The sequence below is a fragment of the Gopherus evgoodei genome, chromosome 8 (genome assembly GCF_007399415.2).
Source record: "Gopherus evgoodei ecotype Sinaloan lineage chromosome 8, rGopEvg1_v1.p, whole genome shotgun sequence".
In the NCBI taxonomy this organism is placed as follows: Eukaryota; Metazoa; Chordata; order Testudines; family Testudinidae; genus Gopherus; species Gopherus evgoodei.
Genome location: NC_044329.1, coordinates 101,997,946 through 102,023,576, shown reverse-complemented (window position 1 = coordinate 102,023,576; position 25,631 = coordinate 101,997,946). Strand labels below are relative to the sequence as shown.

Sequence of the window (25,631 nt, the reverse complement as noted above, 5' to 3'; positions counted from 1 at the left end):
AATAATAATAATAATAACCAATAAAACCACTAGAACCAGTGAAATCATAATGAAACATTTCAACATTAGTATTTTTTCTTTTTCTTTTTCTTCTAGCTCTTACAGTGTTTGTGGTAGATGCAATGTAAGATATCCATGGAACATAAAACATTTTAAAATCTGCTTCCCTTGCTTTTTCCATCTTATTAAAATACCCTTCTCTGGGAAAAAATGCTAAAGATGTAATGTCCCTGTAAGCAGGGTCTGAATGAACTCTCCCCTGCCTGGTTTCAGAGTAGCAGCTGTGTTAGTCTGTATCTGCAAAAAGAACAGGAGTACTTGTGGCACCTTAGAGACTAACACATTTATTTGAGCATAAGCTTATGCTCAAATAAATGTGTTAGTCTCTAAGGTGCCACAAGTACTCCTGTTCTTCATTCCTGACTGTTATTTGGGGTGGGAGAGACTTTAAGAGCAAATTGTATTTACATGAACACACCTACTCTGCATAGGTATCTAGCAGACAGGAGCTGTGTAGCTGCAAGTGAACAGCTTTGGCTGGTGTTGGGTTACAAATCACTTTAGCACTGAATGCAGGGGTAGTGAAATGTTGCTATCAATGTTATCTTTATTGTATGACTAAAGGGGAGCAGAACTGTGCTGAGCTTGTCCCGATTGAGGGGTCACCCTCAGCTGAAAGGAACTTGCTAAGCCAGACTCCTGTGAGAGTAAGAGGGGTGGGGACAGGGGTCTACCTATTTGGTTTCTGGGAACTGGGCAGGCGGAAGCCTGCTCACTGCTAACAGATCCTCCCCCCCCCACACGCCTAAGGGGAGGATCTACAGTATCTCAAAAACCCAACTGATTCTGGGGGACAACTAATAAAAGAACAGGGACAGGAGTGCGGTCAGAGGGTCATAAGAAGGGAGCCTGATGGGGACACCAAGCAGAGAACCCCGGACAGCACCCACTTCTCCTTGAAGGCATCAAGGGAGCCAGTGGATGCCGCCCAGAGGAACTCTGCCCGGATACATGAACGAACAGAGGATTGGAAACAAGCCTCACAGTCACAGGAGTCTCCAGTGGCCAACCCCCTGGTTGTGTAGGGACAGGTGTCTAGCCAGGCATGTGGACTCTCCTTTGGGGTCCTTGGTCTGGTTTAACCTGTTTCTCTGTTTCAAGATAGAGATAAATAGGATTCATTACGAGCCTTTTGTTGTTTTAAGTGCTCAATAAGAGCTGAAATCAGGTGTGGTGGTGGCACTGTGTCTGCCCAGACTGCTGAGAGCTAAAAATCACTAAGGCTACGTCTACACTACAGCATAAAATCGAAATTACTAAAACCGGTTTTATAAAACCGATATTATAAAATCGATTTTATGCGTCCACACTAGGGCACATTAATTCGGTGGTGTGCATCCATGGTCCTAGGCTACCATCGATTTCTGGAGCGGTGAACTCTGGGTAGCTACAATAAAGGAATGAGACCAATAACTTCGATTTCCGTCCACACTAACCCTAAATCGATATAGTAATATTGATTTTAGGGTTACTCCTCTCATTGGGGAGGAGTACAGAAATCGATTTTAAGAGCCCTTAAAATCGATTTTAAATGCCTTATAGTGTGGATAGGTACAGAGTTAAATCGCTTTAACGCTGTTTAAATCGATTTAACTGCGTAGTGTGGACCAGGCCTAAGAGACTGACCTACAGAGATCATAGCAGAGGGGCAGGTGACAGTAGAAAGTGACTGATGGGCGGCCAGGATGGGGAAATTGAGACACAGAGAGACTAAGGGTTAGATCAGGAGTCGGCAACCTTTCAGAAGTGCTGTGCCAAGTCTTCATTTATTCACTTTAATTTAAGGGTTTGCGTGCCAGTAATACATTTTAACGTTTTTAGAAGGTCTCTTTCTATAAATCTGTAATATATAATAAAACTATTGTTGTATATAAAGTAAATAAGGTTTTAAAAATGTTTAAGAAGCTTCATTTAAAATTAAATTAAAATGCAGAGCCCCCTGGACCGGTGGCCAGGACACTGCAGTGTTAGTGCCACTGAAAATCAGCTCACGTGCCGCCTTCAGCACACGTGCCATAGGTTGCCTACCCCTGGGTTAGATTCACAAAGGGGACACAGGCATTGCAATGCTCAGGGTTGCAGTGCCTAAATCCTAGGTGCCCTGCTGCCCAGTGGAATTCACAGAGTTGAGTCAGGAGCCCAGGTGCCCCATGCATTGTAGGGGGAGAGTTCGGTGCCTAAAAAGGGATTCTCAGAAGCCAGCGAACTGAGCAGGGAGCCACCTAAAACTAGCCAGGAGAAAAAAGGAGAGGAAAGGAGAGGAACTTAAGTACATTTGAGGATCTGGGCCATAGGTGGCTAACATTGATCTGGGTTTTAGGCACCTCACAGACAGGCTTGGGTAGAGTCGCTGCTTGGGATGGTTAGCTGTGAACCATCACCTGGATTTAGGTGCCTAAGTCAAGTCACTCCATCACTAACTCAATGTAAAATCCTAGTGGAGACAAGGTCCTGTAGTTTTTACCTTAATGTAGCTAGTGGAGGCCAACCCTATACCACCACCTAGGGTTGACCTTGACTCGCTACAGCAAGGTTAAAAACTATCCATGCCTCATCTCCATTAGAATTTTAACTAGGGTTGCCAGGTATCTGGTTTTTGACCAGAATGCCCGGTCGAAAAGGGACCCTGGCACCTCTGGTCGACACCACTGACCAGGCCATTAAAAGTCTGGTCAGCGGTGCAGCAGGGGACCAGAGCTAAGGCAGATTCTTGCCTGCCCTAGATCTGCGCAGGTCCCGGAAGCGGCCTCCAGGTCCATGCAGCTCCATGGCGCATGGGCGGCCAGCGAGGCTCTGTGCACTGCCCCTGCCTCCAGCGTTGGCTCCGCAGCTCCCCTTGGCTGGGAACCGCGACCAAGGGGAGCTGCAGAGGCAGCAGCACCTGTGAGTGCGAGAGCAGCGTGTGGAGCCTCCCTGGCCACCCATGTGCCTAGGGGCTGCAGGGACCTGATGCTCGCTTCCTAAGACCTGCGGTAAGTGCCACTGGGACCCCTAATCCTTTCCCGTGCGCCAGCCCGGAGTCCCCTCCTGCACCCCAAACCCCTCATCCCCCGCCCCAGTCCCAGCCCAGAGCCCACACCCCCCAGCCCAGAGCCCATACTTCAACCTCCTGCCCCAGCCCCGAGCCATGTCCTGCACCCCAAACTCCTCATCCCTGGCTCTACCCCAGAGCCCACACCCCCAGCTGGAGCTGCTCAACTGTAAACACAATTAACCATATTGTGTGTTAACTATGTCCAACAATAAGAAGAAGCCCAACATCAAGCACACTGCTAGTGAGTCAGAGGAACACAGTCAGATTCTGTTACAACTGTGGTGTGAGGAGCTTGAGACCCATGACTTTGAAAAGAGTGTACAAAAGTATCTCAGAGATGCTGGAGGATCTACCGGACTGCCAACAATCAAGGGCAAGAATGGTCAAGTGCCTTAAAACTGCCTATTACCAAACCCAGGATGCTAACTGCACCTCAGGCAACTCCCTTTCTATGTTCCTCTTCTGCAAGGAATTCAGTTGGATCCTGGGAAATGTGCCAAGCCCAGAGCCCAGAATGCTGCATAACAGTGTCCTCGGTGGAGAAAGAAACCTCATCATTGCAATCCATAAGATGTGAGCTGCAGTACTTTAACAGTTTTTTCATAAAACTCCTAGCAAAATAAATAAAAAACCTTTCTTATGCAAAAGTTCTTTACTGTATGTGGAAGTACATGAACAGTTTTTATCAACTTCCTAGGCTGACCCAGGCCCTGAAGCTGAAGCATGGGATAACTACATTATATCACTCCCCCTCCTCCATGTCACCCTGCAAACCCAATATGTGGGAGCACAGACCATCCCTGATTTCCCTTGTGTGAGTGGATCCTGCCCCAGTAATGATAGATGCTCTTTCTGGTTGTGTGTACCATCCCAGCAATTCAGCAGTGTGAGTCCACACCTGGCAAAATGAATCACCTTTGGCCTTGTAGATGTTGTGCAGTGCACAGCCGGTCACGGTAATATGGATAGCACTGACAGAATTGGCATCCAAATGGTCCTGAAGGCACGGCTAGCTAGGTATCGCTCTACCAAATGCACATTCCACCACCAGCCAACAGCTACTGAGCATGTAGTCAAACCTTCTTTTGCCAGGGCGGCTGAGATCAGGGTGCGATTTCATAAGCCATGGAAGGAGGGGATACAGGGGGTCCCCTAGAATAACAGTTTGGGCAGAGACTCCATTTATAACAATGTCATTTGGAAGGAATAATGTCCCAGCCTGTCCATGAAGGTAAAGTCCCAAGCTCCAGAAAACCCTGGCATCGTGCACCTTGCTAGCACATCCCATGTTGGTGACCATGAATCTGCCCCAATGGTCAATCAGGACCTGCATACTGATGAAGTAGTACTCTTTTATGTACTCATGCTCCTTGTGGAGGGCAAACTATGGGCACATGAGTCTCATTGATAGACCCAGTGCAGTTTGGGAAGCCCATTCTCTCAAAGCTGGCAATTATTTTAGGAGTGTTGTTTATTCCCACTACCTTTGAGTAAATCAGTCCTGATCACCTAACAAGCCTCCACCACCACAATCCCTCACAGTTGACTTGCCAACACCAAACTTATTAGTCAGAGAACTGTAGCAATCTGGGGTTTCCAGATGGCTACAATGACCTGCTTCTGGACCAGGATGGCCTCCCCTCATGCCATTGCTGGAGGGTCAGGGCAAACTGTTTGGACGGCTCCAGGATTGTCTTCATTAGGTAAAAGTACTGGAGTCACTGCTGATCATCTCAGACCTGAATGAGAATGTGATCCCACCCATCTGTGCATGTGGTCCTGCTCCAACAGCACCAGGCTCTACATGGGGAATCTGCAGGTATGGCAATAGGCATGCGCAGCATCAGCTGGCTTGCAGATGCCATGTCTGTACTCTCCTCCAAGAGGGACCTTTGATGCTGCCAAAAAGTCCACCAGCATCTCTCAGATGTGCTGCCTGATTCCTAAAATAGGAGTGAAAGCACAAGCAGGAGACGTTCTTCCACTGGCACTGGATCCATGCTGCTAGTTCTGGTTGCAGGGAAATAGCTACGCTGGATGTGCCGATGGGCTAACAGCATTTCCAGGCTGTGCCACGGGGTGACCAGACAGGTTCTCCCATCGTACACCATGAACCAAGCCTGAGTGCAGCTGCAGCTAGAATGGGCACTAAGAACCCTGGGAGATGCCTCCAGAAGCCACAGTGTCTAACTCGTGTCTGCGAAATGCAGTATGGAGCTGTCAGCACAACTATGAGTATGGACGCTCAAGCATGAGCTTGGAAAGAATGAGTCTGCAGGCATGGGTCAGGCAGATCTGGGTTTACTATGTAGTGCAGACATACTTCTAGAGGTCCCATTTGAGTGATGCCCTGGACAATCATAAAGAAAAGATAATCCTGGTCCCAAATAATTTACGTACAATCAAAGTATAAAATTAGAGACTACGAGCGAATACAGCAAACAGACAAGGTAACAGTGAGTTATGATCAGGGTAATAGGCAGTAGTCACAGCACACCGGCATACAGAAGGCATGCGCCGCAGTGATGGCTGAGGTTTTTAATGGCAACATTGACATAATATGAACTAAACATTTAATATTCTCAAAGCAAAGTCTAAGCTATTTATCAGTGGGGTATAGATGCACAATATGACTAACAGAGCATTCATTTTAAAGTACATTTCCTTCCTGTCCAGTGACCCTATAAAAATGTTCCATGTTGCCATTTCATACCTAAGACTTTTCCATGCCTCACCTATCGAAAGACAGTGAGAGAAGATAAACCATTATCTAGGGTTAAAGATATTCATTAGGTAAGCAAGACTCACTGAGGACCACTGGCTTTTTCCTCTGAGTGAGGAAGCTTTTCCTTCTGAGAGGTGTATTTTGTGGAAATTATACAATTTTCTAATGCTAGGATTGATTCGGGTCTCTTGAGGCCTCACTACACACTGAACTCATGGAGGCATTCAGGTTAAGATCTTAACATTTGCTGTGACTGTTCCAGGAAACAAAAAGATGGATCTCCTGCACAGAGAAAAGTTAGATGGCCATATAAAATCAACCAGCAGCAGTGCAGTAATGTTCGATCTCCTTTGTGTGCCTGATATTGACGGCCCCTCTTTCAAAGCACTATGACCACCAAGAGGACATCTAGTCTTGAGTCTTGTTTCCACTTTTGTGTTGGTAATTTTAACAAAGGAGGGTTTAAAACAATATTTTTAGAAGTGGGGAGCTGAGTTCGCAACTGTAGGATCCTAGTTAGGACATCTTTTTTGGAAACTTGCATCAGACACCTCACTGCCTTAATGATGGGATCCATATAGTAGTGTGGAGTGATATACCATGTGTATAGTTCAAGAGCTATCCCAGGGGTCGGCAGCCTTTCAGAAGTGGTGTGCCAAGTCTTCATTTATGCACTCTAAGGTTTCGCGTGCCATTAATACATTTTAATGTTTTTAGAAGGTCTCTTTCTATAAGTCTATAATATATAACTAAACTATTGTTGTATGTAAAGTAAATAAGATTTTTAAAATGTTTAAGAAGCTTCATTTAAAATTAAATTAAAATGCAGAGCCCCCTGGACCGGTGGCCAGGACCCGGGCAATGTGAGTGCCACTGAAAATCAGCTCGCGTGCCACCTTCGGCACGCATGCCATAGATTGCCTACCCCTGAGCTATCCTGACGTCAAAGGGTAAGAAACTACACCTACATATTATGATGCATGGTGTCCTATAATACCTAGAAGATAGATTAGGAAAGAAGGCTCAGGGCAGGCAGTGGGGATTTGCAGTCCTTTTGACTAAGGACTTGTCTACATGGTGTGTCAGTGGACACTAGCTGGGGTATAAAGTCTGCTGTGCATCAGCATATCATGCACTAACCAGCCTGCATGGACCCTGCTGGTGTGCACTAAAAGTTTGCTCGTGCACTTAATTTGAAGTTTGAAATGGCAGCATCCACATGGGTCAATTAGTACACACAAGCTGGAGTACAAATTCTAGTGCATGCCAGCGTGTCTTGTGCACTAACGCACTATGTAGACAATTCCAAAAAGTAGCATGTGACTTTGCTGGCTGGAATTGTTTGCTTTGCATATTTGAAACTACTCTTTAATTATTTGTGAAGTGGAGTTCTGTGCCCCTGCCGATTATTGGGGGGAGGGACATGCCCTTGCTTCCCCCTGCCCCTTGTGCATGCCCCTGACTTTGGCAAATGCTCAAAAAATTGCCCTCTCTGAATAGACTGTTTAAATTTAGAATTTTTCCTACAGAAGACACCTTCACATTCAGCAATATTTTATAGCACCAGCTAAAGATTTTCAGGAACTGATGTGGCAGGCATAACAATAACAAAATACACAGGTATTTGGTGGGAAATAGTTTGTGATCTTTGTACCTACCTGGTTCTGTATCCTTCCACAAATCCTTTTCCTCTCAAGACCTACCTAACAAAACATTAAAGTTTGAATGTTCTGAGCACATCATGCCGCACCCCCATCCCATCTTTGAACAGAGAAGTAAGAATACATTCATTCTAGAAGTGCACAGAGAGCCTATTTTCACGTCAGGTTTATTTAAAAATGTTCTTCATTGCAAACATTGGTAACACACCCAGCAGAATTTATTGTAACCAAAGATTTAGTAGATGGCTAAAAAAAAGGGACAATATTCAGTTTAGTCCAACCCACGGTATAATAAAAAATAAAAAGCTAGTTTCCACAGCAAACTTCCTACAAAACCCAAATATTACTGATCTGCATTGGATTCCAGTCTGTGTTTAGTCTGCCCTTGGAATGAAGCATATTCCTCAAGAGCTTTGAGAATTGAGCTTATACATATACAGTGGAACAGTCTATAAATAAAAGGAGAGAACAGTGAACACTCTTTAGCACCAGTGCTTATGTGTTAGGGCTTGCGTGGTTCTGCCATGACAGGTATATTGTACTGATTCTATTGTAGAGATAAATTTCTTAAAAATTCTTTGTGGATCTGGCACTTAGAAGGCAAACCATCCTTTGCAAGAATCTAGACATCTCTGAACAATATGTTGCAGTCTGATGCCTATCTTTGAAGTATGTATAACAGAATAGGCTTTAAAATGTGTTTTCTTGCAAAGAGAAATATTTTGCTGTGCTTTCAGTTTGTGGCATTATTAGTTATAAAAGATTTGCCTCTTGAGATCAGTGCAGTTTTCTTAGTGCTATTCTAAAACTAAGAGTAAACTCTTTGTTTAAGGAGTAGAAGAGAAGACAAAATTAGTACTCTTCCAGTATGTTTTGTAAATTCGTTTCTGGCAGCAATACATCTACATAAATACCATGTTCATAATGAGTGAGATGCGAAAAAAGGCTTTTGTCAGAAATAATTAAAAAGGGGTTAAATTTAAAAAAAATAAGTAAAAAAGGAGTGCCAGATACTAACTGCCCAAGGAGAACCAAAGTTGTCCATTGATTAATTTCCCAGTATTAAAATCATCCCCTAAAGAAGCCCCCTATCTTTTTCAAGCCTTGTATCTTTTCTGATCACAACTAGTCTCCTAGCTCCAGTAGAAGCATGCTGACCATAACTCCACATTTTTTTTCCATATAAGAGTCCTCCCTCCAGCTGTGAGGTAGTGATTGGGTACCAGGTCACTGGGTATCAGATACCATCAGACGTAGCTATTACACATTTGTTTCCAGTTCATTGATTTCAATAGTGCAGTGGTCTTTACTGTTGGATTTCTTTGTGTGGTTTTCCGGTGGGTTTAGTTCTTGCTCCACTTGTATAGGTATGTGGTGCTGAAATGCTTTCACTGTTTCTGGTCCATGAGACTCACTCATGTTCTTCACACAACCGTTTCTCTGGTAAGCCATGATTTGATGAATGCTGATGGGTTTAGTTTCACAGATCAGTGGCACCTATGTGGGAAACAGCAAGATGCTGCATATTATCACTGCTAAACACAGGCAATGAATCCCATTCTAATGATGCAGATAGGCACCTAGTGCAATTAGCAAAAAATGCCTATGCAGGTTGGACACCTAATTCCCAGTGAAAGTCAATGGGAGTTAGGTGCCTAACCTGCATAGACACCTTTTCCCAACCCTCCCCTAGTTGCCTATCTGCATCTTTATGCACCTAAATACTTTAGTAAATCTGGCCCTAGGTCCATCAGCAGAACTGTTATCACTGGAAGTTCAACCATTCTTCAAGGCAGTATATGTCCCTTTGCTTAGAAAAGGGATGAATGGCTAAGTGAGTGTCTATTTATATTCACCCTGGGCCCAATTTTTAAAGGTTTTAGGCACCTAAAGATGTAGATAGGTGCCTAGTGGGATTTTCAGAAGTTCCACCAGCATCTTTAGGTGTCTAAAGATCTTTAAAAATCTGGCTCACTATTCCTTCCTGCATGAACAAGAGATAGCTAAGAAACTTAAATGTAAACAAATGCAAGGAAGAAAAAAAGAAAAACTACTTATGAAACATATAATCAACCTGCAATCAGTATTCATTGTCATAGGATTTGATCAAAGCAAATGATTTAGTAAGATCCTCAAAAGAGATGAGTAGGAAAAACACCCACAGTTAGTTAGACTACCAAGTTACAAGGGCTACAAACCCTAATGTGTCGGGGCCAGATGGAGTCATGTACAATACTGCATTATCAGGGGGCTCCTCCTTATCGACTACTGATGCTATGAGGGGTTTTGTCTTTCTCTGAAGTATGATGTAGAGGCTACTGCTGAGCCAGGACACCAGATTGAATAGACCATTGGTCTATCTATGCTTTGGTACCTCCTTGCCTCCCTGTTACCAACCTACTAGACCTCTGAGTTAACGTACGTTTTTGCCCTCTGGGCTGTTTCAAAGCAAAAGAGGATTTTATTGATTGATTTCACAAGTAATGTGTTGAAATACCCTTAAAATAGAAACCAAGATGGTCTGATGGGGAAAAAAATATGCAAATATTGGCAGAGGGAAGAGTTGGACTTGCAGCTGAGACTATCTGCCCTTTGGGTATATATGACTAACTACACTAAATGTGCAGCCAAAACATAAAGACGACTAATGGTATGTTTTAAGATGGTTATTGAGTGCCAAATAGAAAATAAATCTCCTTGCGAACAAGTCTACAATCCTTCAGGGGGATATTTAAATGAAATACTATGCTCCAGGACAGAGTTTTAAGAATCTTCCTCCAAAGGAAAATAATAGTACTAAATACAGTAATAAAATGCTGGGAGTCCTGTATTATTCAGAAGGCGAGACTAGATGATCATAATGTTCATTTCTGGCCTTATAATGGATTAAATATTTTTCTGTTAGTCTGTATGCTTAAAAAAGGCTCCTAGTTTAGCCAAGGTTTTTAGGGTTCCATCCTCTGATCAGTGGGAGTTGAGGGTACTTAGCACCTCTCAATATAAGATCCTAGCTAACAAAACATGAAAGTTTGAATGTTCTGAGCACATTGTATCAAGCAGTGACAATGGTATTCTCCAGAAAGATTGGGCAGTATAATGGGAGAAATGATCAATAATCATTTACTGTTCTTATTACTATTATTTAGTTAAGCTCTGAATGAGCTGGGCGCTATGCAAGACCTAGAAAAACAGTCCTGCCCCATGAAGAACTAGAGAGAACCACTCAGTTACAAGCTGTCCTGGCTGAGCAGAGGAAGTTTATTAGGGGCTCTCCAATTAACAGAAGTGATTGGGAACTAACACTTAGGTGGACTGGTAGCAATAGGGCTGGTGGAAGAAATCTTTTTTAGAAAGGGATTTGGATGAAAAGGGGTCACCTTTCCCACCCGGAGTAGAAGTTCCAGGTGTAAGGAGAGGCAAGGAAGAAAACACCAAGAGAAGAGTGCGAGAAGGAAACAAAGGGAGTAGAACACAGGGAATGTGAGAAGTAGTAAGAGGAAAGGAAAGCAGAGATGTAAGCAGGGGCTTGTATGTGATGTAGGAGGGGTGAAGATGCCAGTGGAGGGATTTTAGAGGGGAGTAACATGTTCGCAGTGGTGGAGGGAGGAAGATTGTTTTAGCAGCAGGTGTTGTGAGCTGTTCTACAATATTCACTGTGATCATGAACATACTCTTCATTTGCCCTTTTCTGCACCCACACAAAGATGGTTGCCATCTTGCTTCTGGTCATAATTTCACAATCTGATTTTTTTGTGCCAGAAGTGGCTTTTTGCATGATCTGATTGCTTTAAAAAAAATTATCCCAAAACTTCACAAAAAGCAAAATGTTGGGAGTTGTGAACTCACCCAAAATGGAAAGAGAAATTTCATAGAAAAAAACTTCTGACTTTTGTAGAGCCCTATTTACACCCCGACCCCATTTAATTCTTCTATACGTATTCCTGAGGGTCCTACATATGGCACATGGCATTTTGTGCAATATGCTATAGAGCCCACAAAATAGTGTTCTGGGTTCTCTAATGGTGCAGTATTCAAACAAACACCTTGCACTGTAGGGTCATACTCTTGGGAATGACTTTAAAAGCCATGACTCCGACACTACCTGCTTAGTTAGGTGATGGTGCACAGTGATGAAGTCCAGCTGCTCTACTATATTTGGAGATACTTCCTTTCCCCACCTCCAGAGTTTAAAATATCATCTCTCATTAAAGGGCAACAATCAATTGTTTAAACTCCATAATGTATCATCTGTACTTTCCTAAAAAAGGTAAATCCTTTACACACATGCTACAGATATTACCTACTTTTGAATTTTGATCCATAGCCTAATTTTGTTCTTTCCATTAATATAAATTTAATCCAGAATTCAATGAATGTGAGAAGTTGATGTTGAAAATATTTGTATACTGACAAGGACTTCATTGCTCCAGACTGACTCATTTTGTCTTGTTCTTACCTCATCACCATCCTTGGTGAACTCCTTTCTGCATACATGGGCCATGATTCCAGCAGCTAGGGCATCTCCCAAGACATTGATCATTGTTCTAAATCTGTCTCTGACAAACAAAACAGTGGTGTTAGGTGACAGGTGCTCCATCTTTGAAATAGTCATACCTGCAACAGGTACATACTGATTAAACACTTTAAATATTTGAAAAAAAAAACAACTCAAGTATAAGCATTGCTGTTTTCTCCACAATCTGTGAGCTGTTTGCCTCTACTAATAGTATTGTATTTGAGTATTTAGGTATGAAAAACTCAGAATATTGTCTGATTTGGGGACTGATCCTGCAAAATGCCAAGTTCCTCAACTCAAGTGAGTTGAGGGCAATCAATATCTTGCATGTCCCCGATAAATGAAGAATCACAGCAACCAGATTGCTGGATAAGGAGATCACTGTGTGTAGTAGAGTCTGCAATTTGCACTTAATGTCTTCCAGAACAACATACCCAAATAACAATGCTTTCCTAGCAATATCAAACTAATGGGAAACAGTCAACTCATATCACACCCCTGTCTGAAAACACCTTACCTGCTATTGTTACAAGTAACACTTAAGACTAGGACAGAAAGAAATGAGAGAGAATATTTTCAGTTTATTGACTCTGTGCATTTGACAGCATCTTGTGTATAATAGATTTCACGATTCTCATATCCTGGGATCAATTTCAGTGTTCTCCCTGTTTAGTCAGTTAATCAGTCTGTTTCTCCCTGTTTGTACATGTCTTTCACACAGCAATGCTAAGAAATTGTTTTTTTAAATGGATTGTAAAACCACAAATATTGATGGGATGGACTCACTGACAATAATACATTATTTCCAAGCAGAGCCACCCAAGGAGGTGGGGGAAGCAAGTGGGACAATTTGCCCCGGGCCCCCCAGGGGCGCCGCGAGCCCTGGCCTGGCGGCGGTCCGGGTCTTTGGTGGCATTTCGACAGCGGGGGGCCCTTCAGTGCCACTGAAGATGCGGAGCAACTGAAGGGCCCCCTGCCGCCGAAATGCCCCGCGAGCCCTGGCCCGGTGGTGGTCTGGGTCGTTGGTGGCATTTCGGCAGCAGAGGGCCCTTCAGTGCTGCTGAAGACGTAGAGCGACTGAAGGATCCCCATCGCTGAAATACCGCTGAAGACCCAGACTGCCGCTGCATGAGTACAAGCGCCATGGCTCCCCAACTTTGCCCCAGGTCCCCTGAATCCTCTGGGCAGCCCTGTTTCCAAGTGGCAATATTTCAAGTTAGAGAGACAAGGTAAGTGTGATAATACTTCTCCCACCTTGTCTCGTTCATATCCTGGGACCAATAGGGCTACAACTACACTGCATGTATTTCAAACTAACCATATCCTTTTGTGTGTGAAATACTAATATGATAAAGAGGGTACAGTTATATGTAATCAGATACAAAACTTGTACTCAACATTTTAACAAAGTAGGTAAGAAGTGTGTGTGGGTTTTTTCTTGGGCACTGGATAAAATTATTAAATTCATGTACCCACCAAGGTTACCTAAATGAGGGGGGAGGGATAGCTCAGTGGTTTGAGCATTGGCCTGCTAAACTGAGGGTTATGACTTCAATCCTTGAGGGGGCCACTTAGGGATCTGGGGCAAAAATCAGTACTTGGTCCTGCTAGTGAAGGCAGGGGGCTGGACTCAATGACCTTTCAAGGCCCCTTCCAGTTCTAGGAGATAGGTATATCTCCATTATAAAAAATAATAATGCATTGTAATGGAGATTTCAGTCCTGTCAGATCACTTAAGCAACCTTTATGTTTTTCTACTCCCAAATGTAATGATGAAAATCTTTGTAAAGCTAACCACAATATAAACAGATCAGTTCACTTTGCACTTATATGTTTATGAAACCGCCAAGCACTAGTCCAAGAAATGTAAATATGCCCTTCTCACTCAAGGTGACCTGCAAAGGAAAAAAAATTGGGCATGCACCCGTCTGTGATGTTTTGTAGAGTGTAGAAAGAGTCTGAAGTGGTTTTTTGTTGTTGGTTGTTTTAAATTGCTGCTGGTTTTACACTAGAAATTCAAGTTTTGACTAAGCTGAATGGCTCTGATGACTGGATAAATAGTGAAATGGTGACTTTACAAGTATTGAGGCAGAGCTGAGTAATTGAGAGGGGAAAAGCTTTTTAGTCAGAGTGTTTAAACACCTTGTTTTTGTTGAGCTTTATTAACTATTAAAGAATGGATTTGTTATAGATTCAACACCCTTGCCCTAAAGGTTAGAGGTCATAGTAAACATCCCTGAAACCTCCCAGAAATTCTCCAGAAAAACTAAGAAGGGCCAGACTTGACATTCCTGATATTTTTGAAAGTAAAAAATAGATGTCAAAAAAATACTAAACCATCAGGCTGTCTAAGTGTCATACAGAAACAAAAAAGGGCACAAGCCCAACTTTTTTTTCTAATACTTCATAAAGTACTTTCAGTGTTGTAAGTTTAAATAAAATACAGTGAATTTGTAATTACACTTTTGCAGCATCTTGTGCAATGGATCTTTAACATTTCTTCACGATTCCTCTTAATACAATAAATTGTAGGACTTATTTAGAATAAAAGAAAAGCAGCTATTGTAAATAGAGAGAGGGTATTATATCTACTAGTATTATATCTATATAATCAGAACTGCTCAACTATGGCCTCATCTACACCGCAAAATGTTATCATGTCTGAACATGAGTGCCTCAGTTGAGTTAATTGACAAAATACTGAACTGTTTAGATGATCTCTGTAAACCTGGGCTGTGCATTATTAGAGCTGAGAACTGAACTGCTCATAATCTAGATACCAAAAACTTGAATAGTTTTGAATAATGAAGGATATGAAAGTTGAAATCTGCTCATGGACAGTTCACAAAGAAAGAGCTGAAATTCAAAATAAATTGTTTGTTATTAATTCTGCTAGCTCTGGCCATAGACTCTCTACTGCTAATGAAGAGTCTCTGTTAGTTTGGTGCTTTCTTGACTTCTATCCCTGCTGTCTCTGTGAAGTTTCCAGTAATTATGATGTGCAGAAGTGACAGCTGTGACGCCCTAAGCGCCTATGGATTGACATGCAGAGTACAGAAAAACAACTTGATTTGCAGATGGAAGGAAGGGTCAGACACTAAGTTACTTACAATGCCCAGTCAACTGCAATAATTAAAGTGATGTCATCTGTAGGCAGCCCAACTGATGTCAGAACAATGACCATAGTCACAAGGCCAGCTTGTGGAATCCCTGCAGCACCTATGCTGGCCGCTGTTGCTGTGATACTTTAAACAAGAAGAGGAACAATAAGATTTAACAGCCATATCACGTGGCTGGAAATAACACAAAGTAACAACGTATCTCTACATGACTGTTTCTGGACCAGAATCACTCGTGTACAAACCACTAAAACAGGAGTTCATGAACTGTGTTTAGAAATCAGCCAGATGGCTAGAATGGGGCATGTTAGCCTGCTACATTTTAATCTTTTATCCCTACAGCCGAGTAGGTGAGCTCCATTGGTCAGATTCTGCGCTGCACCTCTGAGTCATAGCATAGAACTTCTGACCTAAGGGAAGGGAGGGCAGCTAAGGTGGCTTTAAGCTACTTTTGCACCCTCCTGATTCTAGGCTGCTTGGCAGCCTTCAATGTAATTTAAAGAGTTGGGGGGGCCTGTCTCAGAGATGTCAGCCTGTCCTCAGAATCTCTTCAATGCTGCATACTACAGACTTGCAGTTGATATACACCCACCCTCAGTGTAAACCCTATGGCAAGGAATGAACCTAATAGATGTTGTCTGTAGGCCCTGCACCAAGGGAACCCTCCCTGGCCAATCCTTTTATGCTGTTCTAGCCCTTTTAGACAGCATATATGGACTGGAGTAGGGGTGAGGCTCTCATCCTAGATCCTGGCTTCATCTGTTTGGGTCTAGGTATGAAGCAAGCATGAATGATTTCATCCTCCTCTTATGTTTCTGGAAAATAGAAACCAGTCACTACTCCTGTTTGAGTCTCTTATTTTTCAGCCAGGCAGGAAGAGGGCAGGGGGACCTGGCAGACTTAAATTCCATCCTCTGGAAAAGAGAGGATAGTTTTGTGATTAAGGAAGTAGGCTGGACCTCAAGACATCTGGATCCAATTTGTCTCTGCCACAGACTTCCTATGTGACCTTGGGCAAGTCACTTAGTTTCTACGTCTCAGTTCCTCTAATATTTTCTGTCTCCAATCCTTTGCCTGCCTCATCTACTTACTCTGTAAGATCCTTGGAACAAGGACTGCCGCTCACTACATCTTTGTACAGTATTTAGCAGAAGTGCCAGTCTCCAATCTTGGCTGGGGACTCTAGGCTCTATCACAATACAAAGAGTGAGTGAATGAACTGAAAACTTAATTTTTATTTGACACTGAGTATTGAACCAAACGCCTGACTTCACTCTGACTCAGTCCCGTTCCTTATTTGTTTGGGTCATGATCTAGGTGAGACAAAGCTTAGGTGTTTTCAGATTGAGGGTACCATTTTGAGTTCTTCTTCCCCATGTTCAGTGGGTGGAAGTCTCAGATCAGGATTCTAGTTTGAAACCATCTCTGATACAAATATTAGTTTCCATGCTGGCTTAAGCTCCCTACTACATATTTGATCAGTGTTATATTTAATTAGTGCTGTTTTGGAAAAGGGATTCCCTTTTCCAGGAGCATAAATGATTGGGTATGTTCTTGGAAAGAGACAGATGGGAGGAAGAGAACTAAGCCAGCTACTAGAAAAAGACAAAACATAAATATAAAGACAGTAAGTGGGTAACTTACTAAAGGAAATAGTAAGTAGTAACCATCTGCATTTATACAGTACCTGTCATCCCATGATTTCAAAATTCTTTACAAACATTAGTTAATTAAGCCTCAAACTATTATTATCCCTATTTTTCCAATGAGGAAACTGAGGTACAGAGATATTAATTGACTTACTCAAACCCACACAATGAATCAATGGCACTAGGAGTCTTAGCTTTCCCACAATACATCAATTCCTTATGTGGGCAGAGGGAGAGTGAAAATTAAGATTTAAAAGCCATTTGAAAAAAATTAGAGCTTGTATGGCTTTTGGATACCATGGTGGTGTGCCTAGCCTAAATAGAAAGGAATGTGATCTCATTGTGCAAAATGGAAATGAAGTTCAGTGGTGAATGTTACATGTTCCCTGGACAGCTGATCAGGACACCAAACTATTTCAGAACCTCTGTGACTGGGTTGCCAGCCAGGATTTAGGCCTGCTCCTGCTCCCATTAAAGTCAGTGGTAAAACTACCAAAGGAGCTTACCTTTGAAGTTTACAATGTTGAAAATTGTTTGTGGAGGGAAGGAGCCAGTGTGTTCTTAACGTACCCCCCATCCTATGCACTGGAAGTGCATCCCCAACAGCACAGGGATTTGGAGCGGTTCATTTTTTATAGGATTCAAGGGGGGGAAATTGAACACTGTTAGCAACAAAGTTGTAATCCTAAGTGAATGAGCTACAACTGGCCTAAAAGTGAAGGATTAAAAAAAAGCCAGTTTAACAAATTGAAATGCGATATATTTCTGTGTTCACGTCTGTTTTAATAGTGCTAATAAGATTTCCCTCCAAACAGGCCCTGATCTTACAGGAAGCTTTGAACTGAACGTTGCAGATTCAGTAATGTGCTTGATACACAAATGAGAGAACATCACAGATTTAATGAGTCAAATGGAAAGGTTGCTGTTTTTTTGGGTTTATACCTTATAGTAATAATCTGTCCAAAATCCAGCTCATAATTGTTTACTTGAGCAATAAAGATTGCTGCCACCGCTTCATATAGGGCAGTTCCGTCCATATTGATCGTGGCCCCAACAGGCAGCACAAATCTGGCAATCCTTCTGTCAACATGGTTATTCTCCAACAAGCACTTGAAAGTTATAGGCAATGTGGCTGAGCTGCAAAACATCCAAAACAAAAACAAAAACCAAACATGTTGGAAGCTGTTTTATCCTCAGGGAATAACATTAAAAACAGCAAACTCATCTGTCTTTCCCTGCATATAGATCATATTCAATGCTGTATGCATTCAAGCACTATTTCCTATCTTCGCGTCTCTCTGCTTATGTATCAGGCCCAATCTGGCTTCACTGATAATGGGAGTTCTGTCATTGGCTTCTGTCATAAACGTACAGCTAAGGGTAGCTTAAAATCCCTCCTTTACCTGTAAAGGGTTAAGAAGCTCAAATAACCTGGTTGGCACCTGACCAATGAGAGGAGAAGATACTTTCAAATCTGTGGGGGAAGGTTTCTGTTTTGTCTCTTTGTGTGTCCTCACCGGGTCAGCGAGGAACCAGGGAAGGGAAAATACATCTCCTAAAGACATATCTGAACTAAGCATCTAAGATTACAAATTGTAAGTAATAGGAAGGAAATGCGTTAGATTATCTTTTGTTTTAGCTTGTGAATTTTCCCTAGGCTGAGAGGGAGGTTTATTCCTGTTTCTTTGTAACTTTAAAGTTTTGCCTAGAGGGGAATCCTCTGTGTTTTGAATCTGATTACCCTTTAAAATTACCTTACATCCTGATTTTACAGAGCTGCTTCTTTTACTTTTTCTTCATAATAATGTTCTGCTTTTAAGAACCGGATTGGTTTTTAGTGTCCTAAAACACCAAGGGCTGGTCTGTGCCCGCTTCATTAACCTATTTGGTTGGTATATTATTCTCAAGCCTCCCCAGGAAAGGGGGTGAAGGGGCTTGGGGGGGATTTTGGGGAACAGGAACTCCAAGGGGTTCTTTTCCTTGACTCTTTGTCTAACTCACTTGGTGATGGCAGGGATACGGTTCCAAGAACAAGGAAGAATTTGTGCCTTGGGGAAGTTTTAACCTAAGCTGGTAGAGAGACGCTTAGGGGGTCTTTCATGTGGGTCCCCCCGTCTGTACCCTAGAGTTCAGAGTGGGGAGGGAACCCTGACAGCTTCTGTGAGAGCAAGAGCAAGTCAGTTGTGTTTAATAAGCACAACGAGCATGTGTATGCAAATTCTGCTTTACACCTTTACGCAAGAGACAATCGTTCAGTTCCCACTCTACAACTTATTAAATCAATATTGGATGTTTTTCTAAAAGATATGCTCTAGTTCAAACAGCAGTTAATTCAGAAAGTTCTATGGCCTGTGTTGTGAAGGACGTCAGACTAGATTATCACAATGGTTCCTTCTGGTCTTATAATCTATAAAGTAGAAAGCAAGGGCTGGAGGTGCCACAGAAGCCATATTGTATGTTTAGTCACCAAAGGGTCAAGGAGGGAAAGTGTCTCATGCAGTTCAATTGTGATACCTCTGGAAACAAAACATCGCTGTTAATACTTTCAGAAGGAAATTCTATCCCATCCTCATTAGACAGAAAGCTGATGGCCCTGATGATAAGCTTTGAAGCAGGGTAAGATATAAACCAAGAGTGGGCAAACTTTTTCGCCCAAGGGGTCATCTGGGAATAGAAATTGTATGTTGGGACGTTAATGCTCACAAAATTGGGGTTGAGGTGCGGGAGGGGGTGAGGGCTCTGGTTGGGGGTGTGGGCTGTGGGGCAGGGCTGGAAATGAGTTCAGGGTGTGGGAGGGGGCTCTGGGCTGGGACGGGGAGTGGGGTGTGTTGGAGGGTGAGGGCTGCAGCGGGGGGTGTGGGCTCTGGGGTGGAGCTGAGGATGAGGAGTTTGGGGTGTAGGAGGTGCTCTGGGCTGGGACCAAGAGGTTCAGAGGGCATGAGAAGGATGATGTCTGGGATGGGCATTGGGGTGAGGCTCAGGGGTGCAGGCTCCAGGTGGTGCTTACCTCAAACGGCTCCCAGAAGCAGCAGCGTGTCCCTTCTCTGGCTCCTACGTGGAGGCTTGGCCAGGCAGCTCTGCACACTGCCCCGTCCGCAGGCACCACCGCTGCAGCTCCCATTGGAGTGCCAGAGGGGGCCATTAGAGCTCATAGGAGCCAGAGAGGAGCCCCTGACCCTGCACCAGGGCTGGAGTGGGGCCATGCTGCAACTTCTGGAAGCTGCGTGGAGCGGCTCTGACCCTGCTCCCCGGCAAGCCCCAGACTTCACTCCCCAGCGAGAGCTCAAGGGCCAGCTTAAAATGGCCCGCGGGCTGTAGTTTGCCCACATCTGATGTAAACCAAAGAAAAGCAAGGATCTCCTCAAGTCTCCAAGAGGGCTAGAGGACATGTCTCAGGCCTATCCCATCTCCCTTCAAGCATACAGTAAATAGTGCAGTTTTATTAAAATGCAAGTCTGATCCTGTGCCAGCACTGGATTTCTCCCCCCACCCCTCCTGTTTATCAAATTTAAGGGCCTCAGCTCCTACTAACAATGGGAGTTTTGAACACAGACTGAGGACAATGCCATTCTCAGGTTTGTGATTTCTAAGCTGTTCTCCAGGTCACTAGGGATCAAAATGTGCTACAGTGATATGGTTTCTTAGTGGTATGTGTGAAATGAATCAGTGGTCTCTGTCTCCAGGTATGTCAACACTTAAACTGCTACTGCAGCACTGCAGCTGCACTGTGGAGGCACCTCAATGTAGACCAGGGTCGGCAACCTCTAGCACGTGGCTCACCAGGGTAAGCACCCTGGTGGGCCGAGCCAGTTTGTTTACCTGCCGCGTCGGCAGGTTCAGCCGACTGCAGTTCCCACTGGCTGTGGTTCGCTGTCTCAGCCCAATGGGAGCTGCGGGAAGCAGTGCAGGCCGAGGGATGTGCTGGCCGCGGCTTCCCGCCAGCCCCATTGGCCTGGGATAGCGAACCGCAGCCAGTGGGAGCCGAGATTGTTTACCTGCCGTGTCGGCAGGTTCAGCCAAACTGGCCCGGCCCACCAGGGGGCTTACCCTGGCGAGCCGTGTGCCAGAGGTTGCCGAGCCTTGATGTAGACACTGCCTAGGCGGACAGGAGGGGTTCTCCCATTGGTGTCGGTAATCCATCTCGCCGAGAGGAAGTTGCTATACTCACAGAAGAATGCATCCAACAACCTAGTGTTGAAAATCCACACCCCTGAGAGATGTAGCTATGCTGATGTACATTTCTAGTATAGGCCAGCCCTAAATCTTCCTAGTGCACAGATATCTCTGTCCTAGTTTGCTTCTTTGTTTGCCACAACAGCAGAGAGTGTAAGGAATGAGCAGGCACAGACACTTAACTGTACTTTCACTGGTCCACAGAAGTGATCCCATCAGTTCATCATGGTTTAGGAACCTTGCACTTTATTGTATCTGATCTGTGGACATAAAGAGGGTTTCATTCCCCAGGGCTATTTATCTGACATCTTTCACCAACACTAAATCCACTTGGAGGGCTAAAAGGAGAGAGTTCTGGAGAGTTCAGCTCAAGGAGCAACCTGCTTTTTAAATAATCCTGTTTACTGTGTAGCCATTATGAATTGCCGCCTAAACAAGTATTTTATTTTTGGTTTGGTGTCAGTACACAGCAGGCACTGGCACAATCTTAAGCCATTCCTCGGCCTGCACCGCTTCCCACAGCTCCCGTTGGGCTGAGATAGTGAACCACAGCCAGTGGGAACTGCGGTCGGCTGAACCTGCCGACGCGGCAGGTAAACAAACTGGCTCGGCCCACCAGGGTGCTTACCCTGGTGAGCCACGTGCCAGAGGTTGCCGATCCCTGGTCTACATTGAGGTGCCTCCACAGTGCAGCTGCAGTGCTGCAGTAGCAGTTTAAGTGTTGACATACCTGGAGACAGAGACCACTGATTCATTTCACACACACCACTAAGAAACCATATCACTGTAGCACATTTTGATCCCTAGTGACCTGGAGAACAGCTTAGAAATCACAAACCTGAGAATGGCTAAGTTTGTGGCAAATTGAAATTATTGCTCCTGATTGACCAAGAATTGCACGCATCATATTTTTGTTCTCTCTTCTCTTCTTGTCCTTTACCACATCCTGCTTGTTCATCTCATCCATCAGTTATATCTTGTCTCTTTGATTGTAAACTCAACCAAAAAGACAGGGCTGAGTCTATCATTTGCAATAGATTTGTACAGAGCCTAGCACAATGGGACCTGGTTGGCCTCCAGGTGCTACTGGAATATAAATGTAAAACAGAAACCAACATCTTAGAATGGACAGTTTTAGGCAATTCAACCATAGGCATAGTTGCCAATAATAATGAATAATGTACTTAAAATCTTTTATTACCACTCTTGAGCTACTTAGAGTTCTGCAGTGACATCCACCCATTTTATAAAAACATCATCTCTTGCAACTCAAGGGCTTCTTTTACAACGAATCCTTGTTTTTCTTTGTATGGAGAGGAGGGGAAAATATTTATTCTTTTTTCAAAGTTTTTACATTTATTATAAGTTTAATGCATCCAGAGGGCACACCATGTTAATAACAATCCTTCACCACTCTTTCTCACTTTAAGACTACTTACCAAATCCCACATTAAGAATACTTAAAAAGTCCCACTAAAGATGAGGTAAGTGCCACATGTTGTCTTGCAGTTAGGATATACTGGTGGTACAGTAGTTTGGGAAACTATATGTTCTAACAGATAGCAACCCACTCAGGAGAGCAGAATAAAACTTGAAAATTCTAGTTCATGCAGGGTTTATGTGAACCTTTTCTTCTTGTTTCACATCCTTAAACTTTGCTTTCAGTTTCAGGCTCTAACAAATCTGGAAATTAAAGCAAAACTCAGCAAACCCCACAATTTTTAATTCTGGGGCCTATTTTCAGTCCAATAGGTTATAAAGCCACTGATATGATATGAAACTACTGAGCTTTGCATGGTTTCAACTGGGAATCATAGACAGACTGTGCTAGGTTCTGTTGAAAATTGGCCCAAGTTCAATCAAAAGGATCACTACTCTCTGAAAGCCTGTCCTAAACTTTACAGTTTTAAATGAAACTCAAATCTAGCATTTTTCACACCCCTCAGTGATGTAGCTGTGTTGACCTAACTTCTTGATGTAGACCTGACCTAACTGAGTGTTAGTGAAAGCAGCTTTGGGGGTCTAATGTCAAATGCTGAGGAAACTGTTAGATTTTAACACTTAACCCATATCTTGAGGCCAAATGCAAAGCACTGTTCTTAAAAAAATAAATATGCTTCAGAATTTCCTGAAGCCTTTAGTAAAGAGAGGAGGCATCTTGTCCCACTCAGGACTGTATTACTGACAAGCAATTGCAAAACAACTATAGATTAATCCCACTCCATTTTGGTGATTGTACAGTGGCAAGGATTGAATACAAACCAATATTTCAGTCATGCAAAGCTCTAATATAGGCCACAAAGAAATAGAAGAGACAGTCTCTATAGAAAAAGCTCCTTCTCCAGCTGTTTAGCCCTGCCAGTTTATCTTGCAAATGAATCCTAATTCCTATTATTGCTCCACAAAGTCAACAAGCTGACTTAATTTAGAATTAAGTTACGTCCCCTTTGGTTAAATCTGTCTTTTAATTTACACCGCACAAGAGCCAAGGTCTCAGAGTTTCATAAGAAGCAAGAGCCCCTTGAAATTTTCATATTTTATTTATGTGCTGTGTGCAGAGGAAAAGAGAACTGCTTCTCTTGATGGGATGCACTATTGAGAAGATGCTGCCTTTGATTCACTGATGCTGTAGAAAGATGACCATGGAGAAAAAAAGACCTCTACATGTCCTAGGGAAATTATAATCAACCCAAGGGGCATTCTATCTATTAGCTAAATTCTGTCCTTCAGGCTGCGAGAGGCGCTTGGGTCGAGGAATGGTAACAGTGACAGATGTTCCTGGAGCCAAGCTAACTAAACAAGGCAGGATGGCTCAGAGGGGCCTGGCTACAGCATACTTTGGACCACACCTTATTGCTGCACCTCCCTTAGTGCCTGTCACCAAAGCCAAACAATGGCCAAGGGCCTAAGAGCCTGGGATCACCACCCAAACTAGCTGGCCACGCCCTCTTGAGGCTACGGAATGCTACCTAGTATGCCACTGGGACCCCCTGCCAAGCATATAAGGAAACAAATACATGTTCTACTATGATCCTGTATGGGTGCACTGTTTGAGGGGATAAGGAAGAGGGAAAATAAACTTCTGCCCTTTCTGCCTTCCACCAATATACATGTGCAAATAAGTCAGAATTTTGCCCTATATGTTTGATATTTCCATACAAATACTAAGCATGTCATTGGCATCTAAAGTGATAAAACTGGACAGCACATGGGGACTGAGTGTTGGATGGAAAACCCCTCACTTACAGGTTATGGGTTCCAGTTATGCTTAGGGCAGTGAAGTCATTGCAATGAGATGATTGTTTGGTGGCTTACAGTTCCTGCAGTGGACAGGAGTTCACATCCCAATGGTACCAGCACCATTTCCACAAAATGGCAAACTTACTTGCAGGCTTGGCAGAGGTGCCAAGAACTAAATTAGCTATGGGGAATGACCCTCAGAAAGGCTCCTTGGAAAACAAAGATAAGGCAAATTAAGGAGTCGAGGTGGGGAGGCTTGCACTGGCACTGCCTTGTTTTACCTGATTTGTGGTTAGCTAGATGTATTTAGATTCCTGATCTATCATTCCATCATTTTTCACTAACACTAAATTCAGTAAAAAGATGAATTATCCACTAGAGACTCACTAAACTTTGTCATAGTCTACCTTAGTGTTGCTACATATAAAGAGACAGGTGATGAATAATTTTCTTTTTGGCCATGGCTTTATCTAGTATAATCTGTATTTAAAACACTTCATCCTTCCCATCTGCACTCTCCCACTCCCATTTGTCTGTCTTGTCTACCTGTCATATCCTGTCTGACACTTAGTCTCCATTCCAGCAAGGTTACACTCTATCTTTGCTAGGTGTTTGTACAGTGTGGCCTTGATCTTTGAGTGGGTTTTCCAAGTGCTACCGTAATAACTAATAGTAATAGGCAAGGAAAACAGCTGGCCCTTGACATGAACAGGGAAATCTCCCAAGAGTGACTTGTCTCACTTTTTGTGCACAGTATGTCTTTTCTATAGTTATGATCTTTAACTAAAGAAATCTTTCCATACCTGGTGGTGGCTGGATTTAATACAAGAACACTGATTTTCAGTTTTCTGTCTATCATTAGACGTAGGCATGCACTGATGCAGAAACATACGGTAGAGACACATTAGTAGGCCAGTCTTTTTGTTCTGCTTTAAAATGATCCGATTATCCAATGCCTGTATTATTAATATTAATATGTTGCCTTTGTGGCAAGTATTACTTAATCAGATACAGATGTGATGACTGTCAGGAGGAGCAGCTTTACTTTCCAAAACCAATTATTTGTGCATGTTCTTTTGGCAACAACTCAGTTATGTGCAGTGTTTAATCTTCTCACTGTAACCAAGGTGAAAAGTTCAACTATCTGATCACAAGATGCTACAATTTAAGAGGAAAAACACTAAAGAATGTATTGGGTTTTTTTTTTAAAGTCTACATTGCACTTGCAAAAAAAATGCATCTGTTGCTGCAAACGGACAATTGTACATGCAGCATACAAAGCTATGCACAGAGTCATTTGAGAATGTGCACAATTTTCTGCCTTTGTCCACACTGGCATTGCAGACTATCAAGGAAGGCTATGTAAACACAAAAAACAATTTAGACATTTGGGTCTGTAGTTTGGTCACTAGAAATCAGGCCTGACTTTTGCCATATATCTATGACTTATGATT

At 43.2% G+C, this 25,631-nt stretch overlaps 1 protein-coding gene across 1 annotated transcript in view; it reads right to left on the bottom strand.

Moving 5' to 3' along the window:
• Positions 1–8,560: 8,560 nt before the first annotated feature.
• The window catches only part of SLC1A7 (solute carrier family 1 member 7), a 91,322-nt gene continuing 74,251 nt past the window's right edge, over positions 8,561–25,631 (bottom strand). The window contains exons 8-11 of the mRNA XM_030572419.1: positions 17,707–17,901; positions 15,107–15,241; positions 11,937–12,036; positions 8,561–8,977 (exon numbers count right to left, since the gene is read on the bottom strand). Of these exons, the coding sequence (XP_030428279.1) occupies positions 8,741–8,977; positions 11,937–12,036; positions 15,107–15,241; positions 17,707–17,901 (667 nt within the window). The 3' untranslated portion in view covers positions 8,561–8,740. The remainder of the gene's footprint in view (positions 8,978–11,936; positions 12,037–15,106; positions 15,242–17,706; positions 17,902–25,631) is intronic.